The sequence below is a fragment of the Euprymna scolopes genome, chromosome 15 (assembly GCF_053919585.1).
Source record: "Euprymna scolopes isolate OS-2025 chromosome 15, ASM5391958v1, whole genome shotgun sequence".
Lineage (NCBI taxonomy): Eukaryota > Metazoa > Mollusca > Cephalopoda > Sepiida > Sepiolidae > Euprymna > Euprymna scolopes.
Genome location: NC_136496.1, coordinates 73324832 through 73340407, shown reverse-complemented (window position 1 = coordinate 73340407; position 15576 = coordinate 73324832). Strand labels below are relative to the sequence as shown.

At 33.7% G+C, this 15576-nt stretch overlaps 1 protein-coding gene across 4 annotated transcripts in view; it reads right to left on the bottom strand.

Annotated features, from left to right (window-relative positions):
• LOC145293904 (complex I assembly factor ACAD9, mitochondrial-like) overlaps window positions 1-15576 on the bottom strand; it is a 123472-nt gene that overhangs the window by 75333 nt on the left and 32563 nt on the right. Inside the window, exons 1-2 of one of the 4 annotated variants that reach the window (XM_080140708.1) lie at window positions 8974-9241; window positions 8384-8640 (exon numbers count right to left, since the gene is read on the bottom strand). The exons of 1 other annotated variant lie outside the window; for it this stretch is intronic. In XM_080140708.1, the coding sequence (XP_079996834.1) occupies window positions 8384-8626 (243 nt within the window). In that variant the 5' untranslated portion in view covers window positions 8627-8640; window positions 8974-9241. Of the gene's footprint in view, window positions 1-8383; window positions 8641-8801; window positions 9242-15576 lie in introns of those variants that run through there. 2 more of the 4 variants (XM_080140706.1, XM_080140707.1) reach the window with 2 other exon arrangements.

The window sequence follows — 15576 nt, the reverse complement described above, 5'->3', positions numbered from 1 at the left end:
TAAATGCAATTATATAATTATCCAAACGAAGAATTGTTCTTTCTCTTTACAAAAATAAATGTTTAAATTACCACAAGGGGCAACAAAAAATATTTTTTATGGCTATTAGAGTGGTCACGTGGTTGAACACAAGAAACTTTAGGCACCATATACCTATATGATGATCTGGTAATGACGTCACGCTGTCATGTTTGTTGGCCTGTACTTACTCTCGGTGGTGGCCTCATACAGACTGACCCGGTCATGCTTAGCCGACTAACTTTCTACTGGAGGTTTGAATTCCAGTTGTGAATTCAGTCATGAAGCACCCATTTATTTATAAGATAAAACAAGAAAATATGTTAACTAAAATTTAATGTACTCTTTATTTTTAGTTAATATCAAAACTTTAAAACAGATTAACTATATCTACTGTCTACTACTGTATATAAAAAGAATTTTGTGTATGTGTGGGTTTTGTTCTCTATGGACTTCCAAATGACGGGGCAGATTTTTTTAAATTTTACGTAAATGTACTTTTAGCATTACAAGCGTATGCTGTATTTTCATGGATATCGGCAATATTACATACCTAATGTGCTTCAACAAGTCATATTTTTTATTTGTGGGTCAATTTTTAAAAGAATTACATTGATGGAAAGAGAATAGAATAATCATTCTAATGATGTTAATTTATTTTTCTTTTATGCATTCAATATTTTTATGCTCCAAATTAAAAAAAGGTAAAAATGACAACAAAAAGGGAAACTTTTTTTCAATGTTTACATTTTATACGTTATGTTTGGATACATATGCGCGGGGTCAAATTTGATTGGATATGGCTGAAATTTTACAGGCTATATAAGCATAGAAGTCCATCTCAACTGAACTGATTTATATTTTTACGACCATAGGAAGCAAAGTTACAACTAAGCAAAGTTGACGAAGAATATTTCAAAATTGATAAGATGAATCACTATATATCGTCCATTTTCATATAGATAATAGCTTCAGAATTATTTTCATGTATAATATGTAAATATTTGATAATTATTAATTGTGCGTAAATTTCTTTAAAATGTTATCTTTTATAGAAATTAAGATCCGCTTAACAGGGAAAATGGCTCGCTATGCGCTAATGCACTGACTAGCGCCGAGCTGACTAAAATAAGCGCAATAACGAGTTTCGTTTGTATTCTCTTAAAAATACGGAACTGTTTTTCTGCTTTCAAAACAAAAGCAGAAACAACAGTTTCATTTTTTATTCTGAGTTTGTAAAATTTGATTTCCAAACAATACCAAGCCAAAACTATTTTGTTGTTTTTAACGCTTTTAGCACAATGTACTAAAAGCGTTAAAAAACAACAAAATGTACTAAGTACATGCGTTTTTGTATCATGGTAATTATAACTTCATACTTGTACTTAGGTAGAATTGTGTTTTTTAGTGGTCAAAACAAGAACAAAAATATATACAACAAATAAAAAGGTACTTGCACACTTATGCTACCAGGCTGAAATAACATTTAGAAACTCATTCTTAACATTGGGAGGGAAGGGTGTTAACTATTCTGTACTACCACTTAACAATTAAATACAAAAAAGATATTGTGAAACTTGAATTTAACTTTAAGATACTATTTGAAAAATAGCACGGTAACATAAGTGCATAAGCACCCAAATAAATATTACCAAATGCAAGATGAGTTACTCTTCTACCTAGTTGGATAAGATTTAGTGTATTTATGTAATGTAAAAGGTTTGTTTATTTCGAAAATTAGTGTCGAGCATTAAACAAGCACAAGAAAAATAGCCACGTGGTATCTCATGTCTTTGAAATCTCGACGATGACTTAAAAATAAAAAAAATACTGTTAGAAACCTAACCAATAAATGTCCTCGTCACATTTATTGGATGTGTTTCTAATAGTATTCTGTATAATTTTTTAATTTTTTAACTCATTCCCAAAACCATTTTTTCGAATCTGTAAAACAAAATTTTTTTTTTTTTTTTTTTTTTACCTGAGGATATCTAAATAATAACAACAACAATTAGGCGATTTGATAAATTTTATTGTGATGCATCACAATGAAATTCTTTCATAAATTTTTACCTTGTTTACACCTTAACATTTTTCTTTAAAAATAAAATGGTTTTCGGGCATGCTGAAAACGAATATCGCATTTAAATTTTCTGCAAATAAGTAGCTTTCCGGATATTAAGCAATGTCATCTATGTTATTGCTGATGGCCATCTTGGTGCACGCATTTGCGCATAGTTTCTCGGGGTTACCAAAGAAATGATTAAGAAATGACATTACTTAATATCCGGAAAACTACTTATTTGCAGAAAATTTAAATGCGATATACGTTTTCAGTATACCCTAAAACACAGAAAAGTAATCATTTTAAAGGTTAAGGTGTAAACAAGGTAAAAAATGACCATTTTATTTCTTTGTTTACATAGTTAAATTTAAAAAAAAAAAAAAATTACCATCAACTAGTGAATATATAGTTGTTTATCAGGATTCCTGGTATCCTGATACTGTGAAAGCTACATCAAGGATTCATGTAGAGTACGATTTATAGGGGCATATTTTGGGCCAGATAGGGAGGATTTACAAAACTGAAAATTGGACTGGTCTCAAAATGCATAAGTTCTGGTTGACTATGGGAATTTCCATCTTTTACAGAAATTCAAAATCGATATGAAAAATTTGATTTATTTCTGAGATTAATTCATATCTACACAATTTTTTTTCTTTTCTTTGAGGGGAGTAGTAAATACCGGCCCTGAATGCTCTATAGGCATGCAATGGATACACCCCAGATTAAACTTTCCTTTGGTGGGGAGGCAGGTAAATACCTACTCTCAATAAAGCTATATTTAGATACCAGTATAATACTATAATGTTCATGAATAGACACCCACTGTATGATACCATGCACCAGTTTAAAAAAAAAATTGAAATTTGTACATATTGATTTGTAATTCAGGGCTTATGGTAAAGAGATACATCAGATTTGACTGCATAATCAGAAACAGTACAGTTTTATATAAGAGTGCCAAGTTTCATGAGAATAGCTTGAAAAATAAATAAATGGTGTCGAAATTACCGAATTTCTTGAAATTCGGAGGTTCATAATTTAGCCCACTTTTTCTAAAGAAAAATGTCCACAGAAAAGCATAAATTTTGGCACTTAAAATTCTCATAACGTTTGAACTACTGATGGTATTTGCATAATTCAAACGGTTTTAAGCATCTTTTACATAACACTTTTCATGCAAGCTGATAAAATAGCAATTATCTAAAAAGAAAAAAATCACATTGTAATGCTAGTACTTTATGTGCCTGGGAGTGTCCTTAGATTTTGTATCGGATGCCTCAGATATGTATCTAAAAATAATCCTATTAAAGAAGGAACAGTTCGATCTTGACCAAAGTTAACACCCTTATACAGCCTAACATCACAAGTTCATTTGAGAACTTTTATCATTGCTCAAGAAGGTCCTGGCATATAAAATCAACAGTAGGTTCTTTGTAAAACAGGGGAGCATTTAAAATGAATATTTCTTTCACAATTGAACCATGATACTTGACTTTTAAACTTGAATTCAAGCCATTTTATAAAAATAAAATTCTAAAATAAACAGCAGGTTCTCTACAGTACAATGTAGACTAAACTGTATTTTGGACTAAGTCACTGCAGGGAGGCATGTTTAACTTCCTTCCATCGCACTATGGTGAGTCCCTGATAGAAAAATGGGCGATATCACAGATTTCGATGAGAATAGTATTGAAAATGTGAAACCTTCATTGATCCTCATTCAATTCTGGGCAATGTTGAGTCTCCCTGCTAATCTACTGTAATAATAAAGTGATTTCGATTTTACCTCTGTCCATACAGTTTTGATGGTAAATTAATTGAATACCTCTTTGGTAAATCTTTCACACTCATCACAGCAATTGTTACGGGGGAGGGGGCAGTTGCAAATGGCAGAGGTAATTCTAGAGAGGACAATCGGCTATGTGGGCTTGCAAAGATGACGTCATTAGAAGCCAGACCCAGAAAAGTCAGTCAGGGCAACGATCACAGACAGGAGGTGCGCTGGCAATCACGTTAAACTTCAAAATGGGAGATGCAAAATTCCTAGGGATTAGATCAACCGGGACTGATGGACATTTCAGGCAAAAAAAAAAAAAAAAAAAAAAAAAGAAAAGAAAAAGGTGTGGAGGAATGTTCTGACGTCATCCATAAAAAAAACCAAAAAAAAAAAAAACCAACCAGACAACCAAGAGAGAAGTAGTAACCGCGGCAAAGAGAGCGGACACATATCTTGGCCATTTTGCACACATACCAACGCTACACTAGGACCTTCCTTGCTGTGAGTATTGTCATTGGAGAATAAACAATTTTTTTTATCATTCTCGTTACTTGTTATTAAAAGTACAAGAGACATTTTTGTTATGTCTGATTGTGAAGGCACACATAATTGTACAGATTGAAACAAATCATGACAAGCGATCTGGCTAGTTTTATGAATAACACAACATAATTCCTATAGTGTTCTGCGAAACTATGCTTGTGTTTCATCCACATTTCAAAATCATTACATTTAATCAGAACAAAACGATTTAATTACATATACCCATACATAAGGTAGCAAATAGTTTTACTCTTTATACAGAAAGTCCTTTCACACCAATCGTGTTACCGGGTTATAATATTCTTGAGTGTAGAGACATTCTCGTTGGTAATAGAAAAATGTTCAAAGCAAAGCACACACACAAAAAAAAAAAAAAAAAAAAAAAAAATGGCAGCATAAATCAAGTAAGAGACACTTTTCCAGTTAAAAAATTAATCCAGCCAAGATCAGCAGAACGTAGTGGTCTTTTTGTGTCAAGACGGAAAGTTATCACTGAAGAATTCAAAGAGATTAAGTCTATCTTATAAAGCTTATAAGCTGTTCTCGTATTTGATTGGTTCGTTTTTATCATGAATAGTTATAAATAGAATCCCCTAAATCTTTGTGGCTATAACCTTTCCTTATGCCAAAAAAATATTGCAAGATACAACAGGTATACTTATCTTTGTGTGACAGTTATTAGTTCCTTTGTACCTTCCAATTAAAACACTTGCAGTCGCACGAGCATTTGCTATTTTGATTGAATTTTTTTTTTTTTTTTTTTTTTTTTTTTTTTTTTTTTTTTTTTTTTTAGGAGGTTGCTCAATATCTCCACCCGGGCAACGCCGGGTAGCCATGCTAGTATAATATAAAAAATGATTGGCAATTATAAAATAAAAGTAGTAAATTTAACAACTTGAAATTATTTTAATTGTTAAAAGATGTTTATTTCTAGGGGGGGGGGAGCAACTTGATTTTAGCGCCTATTAAGAAAAAAAAAAGGTTTCTAATTTAAGTAGCATAAATAGCAAAATAAAAAAAAAAACGCTGCTGCCCTGATTCAATTAAAGCGACTAGCGACATCCGTAAAAAGTATGCACAATTTTTAGATAGACACAAAATGATGACGTGACTGATAGTGCGTAAAATGTTGGGGATTATTAGGGCTGTGACAACAGAATATTCTTTTCATTCTTTTGACTCTCGACAGACACACTTAATCAACCGAGAACCACATCCGTCTATATAAAACAATGAAAAGAATATGCTGTTAATCGTGTTAGGTGAAAAATTGTCGCCATCTTGTTTAAATCAAAACGGAAAATGACCCACCTTTTGAACTCTCATGTGTCTTACGACCGCTTTCATCACATTCTATCTTTTTATTTTCTTTAATAAATAATTTTCTACCTTATCGATTTTTAAAAATTTTGGATATAATCATCTTAAAAATACGAGGAATTCGTAGATAACATTTTTTTTCATGTGAAATTCATTATTACGATTTCCGAAATTTCGTCCCAATAGTGCTGATGATGCGGCGCATCAGTGGATGCGCCTAAAACTTATCCACCTAGGTAGGTCTCCATCTTGCCTTTGGTAATATTTATTCGTTATATTTATATAATTGTTTCTTTGCCACTTTTTCGGTTTGTTGTCTATAGTAAGAAATTCCCCTTAAATCTTTTCCTTAAACATCAATGTTGTTATTTGCTCCTGCGAGATTTAAAAAACAAAAATAAAAAAAAAAAACACTTAATGTTGACGTTTCTAAATAACGTAGAAACAAATTAGTGCGATCATTATCATTAATTATTTGCGGTTGATGAAATAATAGAGACTGAAATAAAAATAAATAAAAATCACAAAAACTAAAAACAAACTACGGGGGGGGGGGGAGTAGCAGGAAGAACGAACAATAATAATAAAACCCGACATAAATTAATTTATTAATTAAAAAAAAAATGTTGCTTTTTTTTCTTTAGTAAAAAAAAAAAAAATAAATAAATAAATAAATATAAGCAAATAAAAAAGAAACAGAGTAATCCATGGTGGCAAAAAGTGTAACACTAGCAGTTCTCGTGGTAAACAAAGTTTTTGTTTGTCTTTCATTGCACTTTAATGACGGTCACAGGTGCGAGCAAAAAGTTAAAAACTTTAAGGCATAAATTTTTATTATTTTTTATTTCCAGATTTTAAATTATTCTATTAGTATAAATACGCATTTTGAACACGTGTAGATAAAAAATCGGGTACTTATGCACTTATTGAACCGTTCTGAAATAACGTTATTTAGAAAGCCATCCTTAACAGGAGGGCGTTTTTTTTTTAAAAACTATTCTATACTTTCATCTAACAATTTAATAAAAAATAATGATATCGTAAAGCTTTAATTGAACTTTAAAATACTATTTTAAAGATAATGCGGTTCAATAAGTGCATAAGCACCAAAAATGGTTTCATTCATAGTCTTTTTACAATAAATATATTACATAACCACAACAATGAAATTACGATAATTTCTCGATCTTTAATTTAAAGATTAAGAGAAATTATTAAAGACTTTAATTGTTGAAATGAAAACGATAGAGAAATATTTAATTCAATATTAATAGCGGTTTTAATTACTTCAATGCATGGAGGCTACTTTGGCTTTTTTTTTATGCATTCAGTTCGAAAAACCAGTTGTTTTTTTTCAACTATTCTGCCTGCACTTTCAGCTAACAATTAAATGAAACCCGTAAACGAATACCGTAAAAATTATCAGTTGATGTAACTAAAATGTTGGTAAATAAATATTTCAAATTTAATTTGTTTCTCCTGTCAGGAAGGATTAAAAAAAAAAAAAAAAAAAAAAATCTGTTCTCTTAAACTCACAGAGAGAGATAGAGGGGGGGGTAATTATGTAACTAATGCATATACCCAGCGTTGCAAATTTTTTTTTTTATATATATAAATTGCTCCAGACAAGGCATAAAGCCACTTCATATAAGGAGCTTAAAATAAATAACACTTCTAAAGTCAACGATACATGTTGGATAGATTAGATTCCGACCTAGCAAACAGCAATTCTTCCCCCTTTGTCAGAAACCTCGCTAATGGAATGTGAGGACTTTAAAATAAAAATGTTTTTAACGGGATTAAAAACAAATAGTTTTAGTTTTTTTTTTTTTGTTTTTTTTTTCGGCCGATATAACATCCGACCTTCTTCATTTGTTCTCATTCCGCCAGGCAGGTATTAATTTCACCTCTAGTAAAGATTGAACTTTCAATCTCCAGAAAACTAGAACTTAGAACCAATTGTTAATCAACGATCAACGCTGTTAATCATTAGGCCACGGGGACAATTTCTGTATGAACCTGGGAGCCTTAAGCTTAATTTGAGCTACTACTACTACTACTAGGCATGAGGATTGATTATTTGGATTGTTCTGACTAGTATTCTCATCATGATTTTTATATGTAGAACGTCTCGGCCGATGTAACAACCGATCTTCTTCAGGTGTATCTTTTCTATAGAATGTGAGGTTAAAAATACTTACTTACGCAGAATACGGACCGTGCTATTTTATAGGATTTTCAAGTTAAATTAAATTTTTATTGTATCTTTTGTTTATCAATTTGTCAAGACAGAATAATTAAAAAGCCCCTGTCCTCCCCATGTTAAGAATGGGTTTCTAAAGAAATAACAATATTTCAGCACGGTTCGTAATATGTATAAGTACCCCCCCCCCAAAAAAAAAATATTAACCGAAGGTTCGGAAAGATACACCTGAAGATCGGAGGTTACATCGACCGAAACGTTATGAATATAACAACCGCGATGGGAATAGTAGCCAGAGTCATCAAAATTATTAACCATAAGAAAAAAAAAAAAAAAAAAATTAAAAAATCCGAAACTTAAAGACATGTTAAAACACTTCAATGAAAAGTAAACATAAGCGATATATATATATATATATATATATATATATATATATATATATATATATATTTACCTTGTCAAACTGTCCGAGGAAGAGATTCTTGACGAAAGGTTCAATCACTTTCTCTTCATTCTCCGTTTTTTGTGGGGTGGAAGATGAAGGTGTGACCGAGGGGGAGTCTTGTTGGGGCAGAGCCGCGCTGGACCGAATCGGGTGTCCCTTAAAGAGCGACCTGACCAGATCCTTCTGAAGCCATCGAGCCCCTGCCAGGACCTTCGTCGGACTTCTCGTCACAGCAGTTAATAGTGTGTACATGAAGGGCGTGTAAGCTAAAACCAGAAAGAAAAGGAACCAGACAATTCAGGGAGAAGAAAAAGTAAATAAACGCGGCTGGCTTCAAGATTTAAAATACACTTTTTAGTACTCGACCTCGCACTCACGCATTTTTATGCAGAGGGCAAATAACAGGCGGAAGAATATAGTCCCTTACCGATTATGTCGTATACGAAGAATTAAATCGAATAATGAAGTAATTCTCGGATATTATGCCATGGATTTAAATTAGTGAGGATTCGTATCTGTTTTAGAAATCAATATGTAATTAATGTTGTATTTTTACTCTAGTCTCTTTCTAATGACCCCGCCAAGAGTTGGTTTGTTACCTGTTTGCTTTTGTATCACTCCGCATCAGCTGATAATTCATGCGGAAAGCAAGAAAAACGTGGTTCTTATCTAGAATTTACCCCCCCCCCAAAAGGACTACAGAAAAATCTTCACAAAATGAAAATGTCATATTCCAAGAATCACGTAAATCGGTGAATTCTTTTTTCATTATATAAAGAAAATCAGACGATTTTAAATGTGAACTCGTTAGCATTGCAAAGGATTGCAAGGCTAATCTCGCAAGTTTGAATTATCGTGGAGTTATCTGTCCTTTGTTTTGCTTTATTTTTCAAAATGGCGATGTGAGATAGTCTCTTTTTGCTTACGCATACAATTTGGTTTTCTTAGTTTAAAAAAAAAACACTTCGTCAATTAACGTGATTTTTGGAATTTTCGTTCCATGATTTACGGGCATCATAAAGATTTTTTTTTCTGCATTTTCTTTTCTACATGTTTTCTACATGTAGGTTGAACTGTGGACTTGCACTAAAATGTTTTTAATTGTTTAATTGAAAGTTTTATTTTCAGTTTCATTTCAAGAGAAAAAATAAACAAAAAACTCGAGCCAACAAAAAAAGGGGGGGGGGGTAAAAAATATTTATTTATAAGTAACTCTTCTGTATCTTGGGATAATTTGTTTTAACTTATTTTAAAAGGTTTATTTACTTTGAAACAAAAGTAGTGTCAAGTCTATTGTGTTAGAATTTTAAAAAAAACAGTGGTTTCATTACAGTCATATCTAGCCTCGATAATCGCTCAAAAATCGAAAATTAAAATATTGATAAAACATTACATTTTCGTATGATTGGTAAAATTCATTGGATATTTCTACTAACATTTATTTGTTGTACATTTTTTCACCCCTTTTTTGTTTCATTAGCTCTTGTTTAAAAATGCCCCCAAATTCTTGAATTTTTTATCAGTATTAAAAAGAAAAGAAAAAAGAAAAACAATCTTAGACTGGCATTCAGTTAAAATATTTGGGAATTTATTACTATAGACAACAAACCGAAAAAGTCGCAAAAGAAATTTTTTTTTTTTTAATTAAATATATAACAAATAAATATTACCAAAGGCAAGATAAGTTATATGGGTGGGGTGATGTGTTAAAACGTACAATATAAACTCCATATAAAACAAGACAAACAAGGAACATTTAAGCATGAGTGTCGGAAATTTTATCTTGTTTTCAGATAAATTCGACGCTAAAGTAACTAACCTGAAAAAAAAAATGACAGCATGAAATAAGAGGGGGGGGGTAAAGAATAAAATATAAAGGTCTTGTTTCAAAATGAAGAAGAGATTTTATTCACAATAAAATTAGTTGAAAATTTTCCCCTTTGCTGGCATTAAATTTTAAAAAACGCCAAGGTAACATATAATGAAAAAAATAACACTGGTTCTTATAATAAAGATGTCATATCCAAGAACGAATACAATAATAAGATTCAAAATAATAGTTTCTAATCACACTCTCATATGTAGCAAATTCTAGGAGCATACTCACAAATTGAAAGCCAGTCAGGCATGTGCCTTTTTCTTTTTTTCTCGTTTAAAAGTCCTCTTAGAATTTTCTCTCCTTCCATGTGCGGGCAAACCGTAGACACGCAGATGGATTTCAGAAGCAGGCCGCGTCGCATGTCCGGGGTATTCTTGCCGAGTTTTCTTGTTTGTAGGAGGTTCCAAAATTCCTTGTCATGTAAAATAAGGTCTTTTTTTTATTTTTAAATAATTACACTCCTTCAAAATACATGCAAAATGTAGCAACGTAGATAGTTTTCAGAAGCATGCCTCATCGCATGCCCGGGGTATTCTTGCCGGGTTTTCTCCTTTGAAGGAGGCTCCAAAATTCCTTGTCTGCGCCAGGCAATGAACACATCCAATCTCCACGTCACTGGAACCAAAAAAGAGGGCGAATCGCATGCTGGGCTCGTGACATCATCACGGAGCTAGCATTTCCCTTTTCTTCCAATTAAAGGGAGTTTCATACAAACCCAAAATGTACGAAACTAAGAATCCAAAAAGATACAAAATACAAAAAATCAAAATACAAGAACCAGATAAAAAATAATAAATGTAAACGGGGGGGGGGGGGATGCACTATTATTGGTACAAAAAAAAATTCCAACATGAGATAACTTTTACACGCAATAAAATCTTGGTTTAAATGTAAGTCTTCAAAAAGTTCCATCTGGAGTAATATGCTTAACAAGAAAGAGAAAGGAAGGAATTGAAAGGTGAATGTTTTTAGAGCACTTTATTCCTTTTTAGGAGGAGAGGGAGATATCTTCTCTTAAGTTTTCAGTGGTATTTTAGCTATCGTTAGCAGAAAAGTGTTGTCGACTTTAACTTCAAAAGAAGATTTTCTACTCGCTTAACGCTGTGTCTGTCTCTTGTTTTCTTTTGATCTCCTTCTTTTCTTTTTTCCTCCGGTTCACAAAACCTTGCTTATTTATGTGGGGAATTTCCACACATAGGTTTTGCCCCTGCCAGAATGAAAGAAAACAAATCAGAATTAACAACAGGCTCACCTTTTAAACTTCAATGTAAATTTTATTAAAGCAAAAAGATCCAAGTTGCAAAAGATGCGTCATCTTCAGCTGGATGCCGTAATAGGCTGGTAACACCCCAAAAGGGTAATAGTTCGTCTTTGATAAAAGCTGGGTTCAAAATCCACTGATGAAAAATACTGCACAGGTTGAAAAGTTGAGTGATATCTTCCAAGATGGTTACTGCGAGGAGTAATCTCAAGGAGTCTGCTATAGATAACTGTTCAAATGTGGGGGACAAATGACAGGTTAAACTGTAGACATTAATTTCGTCTCTGACAGACATTATATTGTAATGATGAAAGTCAATTGATTCACAGAGCAAAACAGCATGTGATAATATAATAATTCACCTAACATAAGGGCATTGGTGTTTGCAAATGATAATTACATTTTGTCCCACATTAGGGCATTAAAACGTCTCAATGAGACAAAGTGATTTGAGGCTACAAGCTTCGAGTGAGAATTCGATCGTCCATCCCAATCTATGTTTGTGTCAAATAAGATATGGGTCAGCAGATAATAACTTGATTAAGCCAATCTGGTCCACAGATCCAAAATTTGAACACTTGTTCGAACTTAGAGGTTGTAATGCCTCTAGTTAAAAGATCTGCTACGAAGGAACATATTTGAATTTAGGGGTTACCCCACATTTAAGACCAACCTCAATAGATTTGTTTATATCTGATATACGATTTTCCACAAACATATTCTATTTTGACCTTTCCCATTTAAAACCCATGACAGAGCTACTTGTGCATCAGACACAAGAACAAAATGATTTGATATTGATAGGCATTAGAACCTCCAATGAGGGAAGACGTGACTGGTTACCTTTAATGCATCTAAAACTAAACTCCTATCTTTACATCATCAATGCTCTGATCCCCATCTGGCATCAATTGAAATGGATGGCTCTCGTCTAGGAGAAGCCTCGTGTTTTGACAAGCTTCTGGGTTTGTCCTTTACTCCTGATCTGAAATGGAACATGTACATCAAGTCTGTTGCCAAGGTCGCTGGAAAGATGGTGGGATCCTTCTACCGCTCCAGAAGATATCTCACTACTGATGCAATTCTCTATCTATATAAAAGCCAAGTACGTCCAAGGATGGAATACTGCTGCCATATCTGGGCAGGAACTGCTAAAAACAGCCTATCCTGCCTTGACAGAGTACAAAATAGACTTCGTGGCTTATTGGGGGATGCCCTTTTCTCTACCCTGCAACCTCTCTCCCACAGAAGAGACGTTGCGAGCCTATCCTTGTTTTATCGTTATTTCCATGGCAGGTGCTCGTCTGAACTCCAATCTTTGGTCCCCCCTCTCCAATCTTTCATGAAAAACACCCGTCTAGCTGAATCCACTGTGAAAAATTTCCCCCACTCTTTATCTGTGCCTAAATCAAAACGTGGATTCCATGAACAAAGCTTCTTTCTTAGAACCGCACGCCTGTGGAACTCTGTTCCGTCTGCCTGTTCCCACCTGACTACAACTTGGATATCTTCAAGTCCAATGTTAACAAATTCCTAATGAACCGTCCCCTTAAGTAAACACTTCATCAAATCTCCACACTAAGGTACTGTACTTGCAATAACTCTTATCCCTGAGTTGCTTCCGGGCCTTGATAAGTGGTGACCTCCATGTAAAAAAAAAAAAAAAAGAAAAACCTGAGGAATAACTTTAAATGCTAGATATATAGCCATCAATTCTAATATAGGGAGTGATTTCCCTTTAATGGGAGCCACTTTAGCTTTGGTGAATATCAAGGAAAACTGAGCCCCTTGTTTGGCATATAAAGAAAATCTGTAAGTGTGCTTGCACAGAAACAAATGATTTCAATTGGGGAGTCCTCTAGGAATACACATCTGCAGAATTCAAAGTCCCATATATTGTTCAACTCCTTGGTGTGTACTTGCCACGAGGTAATAAAATCTTCAGGGATTTGCTAGTCCCAAGATAAGTTATTTTTCCATAACTGACTGATAATAATCTTTCCCTGAACGATGACAGGAAGAAGTAATGATAACGGATTGTAAACATTCGATACTTGAGATACCATCCCACGTTGTGTATTGACATTGTCGTCTATTGTTGTGCGAGTAATTTTAAAGGAGTCCCGTTGATGGGAATATTGACATTCCCAGCACATCTTCATAGGTGGGGGAAGGATATGTAATAGTACCATCTTCCAACATTTTACTTTGCAAGCTTGTGCAATTGGAATTGCAGGATTGAAGCTCAAAGTCTGCTTCCTTTAACTTGCCACAGACATTGCTATAAACTGAAATCAAAGAATCACTGTCACTACGAGTAGTGACCAAATTATCAACATAGAAGTTTTTTGAAATCATGTAAGAGGCTAAATCTATCTCATATTTTTCAACATGGAACTTGAGTATAAAACTCAGTATAAATGAGCTGGCATTAAAATCAAATATAATTGCATTAAATCTGTAGGTGTACAATTTACCGTCCACTCTAAGAAAGAAACAAAATGTATTTTTATCTTGGATAGATTTCAATTGATTTGTAAAAATGCTTTACATAAATCGCCCAGGAGAGCATACTTATTTTCCTGAAAGCTAGTAAAATATCTAGCAATTGTGCAGTTAAGTTGACACCTGAATAAGCTGGGTTATTAATCGAAGTACCACCCTTACGCTTCAAAGAACAGTTGAATACTGGATGGATCTTTGTAGTTATTCCCTGACCTTCCTTAATTACAGGTCTGTGGGGAATCTATATATAATTCTCATACGTTCCATGTGGAACAGAGAAGGATTCAATAATCCTGCAGTCTTCATACTCCTTGAAGACTTGCATATAATCATCATACAGTTCCTTATTGTGTAAGGACTGGACCACTCTCTGCATTATTCACAGTGAGGGCACATAATTGGATTCTACCTTAGGAAGTTTTTCAGAGTCCCATGGGAGATCGATATAATATTTGCCGTTCCTAAGAACAATAGCCTTATAGAAATGAGACAATGCAATGGAGTTTCATTCTATATTAATAAACAAGCTTTATTTGTTATCTTCGTTAGTAGAGTGTACAAGAGAGAGACAGGTTAGTAGGTTGAAGTGTTCTAGCATACAGATAGAATTAATATATTTCCGGCTTGTTGAGAAGAGAACAACTCAGTCTACATGTATTTATAATTAGTAGTCGCTGGAACAAAGGAAGCCGATTAAAGGAGGAAGAAAGGGCAAAGACTTCAGCATGTTTATGTATGTAGGAGCATGAGTTCGATAGTAGAGACAAAGCAAAGGGTTAGTGTCTTGTGGTAAGAAAGAGTAGGTGTGTGTGTGTGTGTGTGTGTGTGTGTGTGGGTGTGTGTGTGTGTGTGGGTGTGTGTGTGTGTGTGTTGGTGTGTGTGTTGGTGTATGTTCTTTAGCATGATAAAGAATGTTCGTTAGGGTACAGCACATGAAAATAAATGTGAGTTTGAAAGGTCGCCATGTTAGCTTGTATTACTCACGTTCGAAGCCCCAGGCGAAATCTGCTCCCCGCCAGGGTCAGATTGAAAGAGGGTTAATGGTTTCAGATTTCGCCCTTTGCATACTTTGTCACATGATTGTGATTGGACAAGCCGGGGAGAAAATGGATTTCAAATCTCGAATCATGAGAAGTAGCTAGTATCAGCTGCTACAGCCTCCTTGAAGGCATTTATTTTTTCTTCATCAAGAGAAGACAACTTTTTAGTTTTGTCAATACCAATGGAGTCTAGGGATAAAAATTTTTCCACTCCACATTCGATAGCAGAATTGTTGAAAAACGGTTGAAGTGCATTTTCATAAGTAGCTATAAGATTTAACACACTATCAATTTAGTATGAATTGCATGCAGGTAGTACTTTAATAACTTAATCAAAGGCTGGGAATCCTTCTTTAACCTTTACATTGAAATTCAAAAATTTAGACCCCTCCCTGAAGGGAATTACATACTTGGGGAGTTTCCATGCAGAACCTCCCAAGCATTTAATTAAACAGAGATTATTTATCCGTTGAATAAGATCCATGCCAATTATGCTATGAATAGCAAACCCATTCAA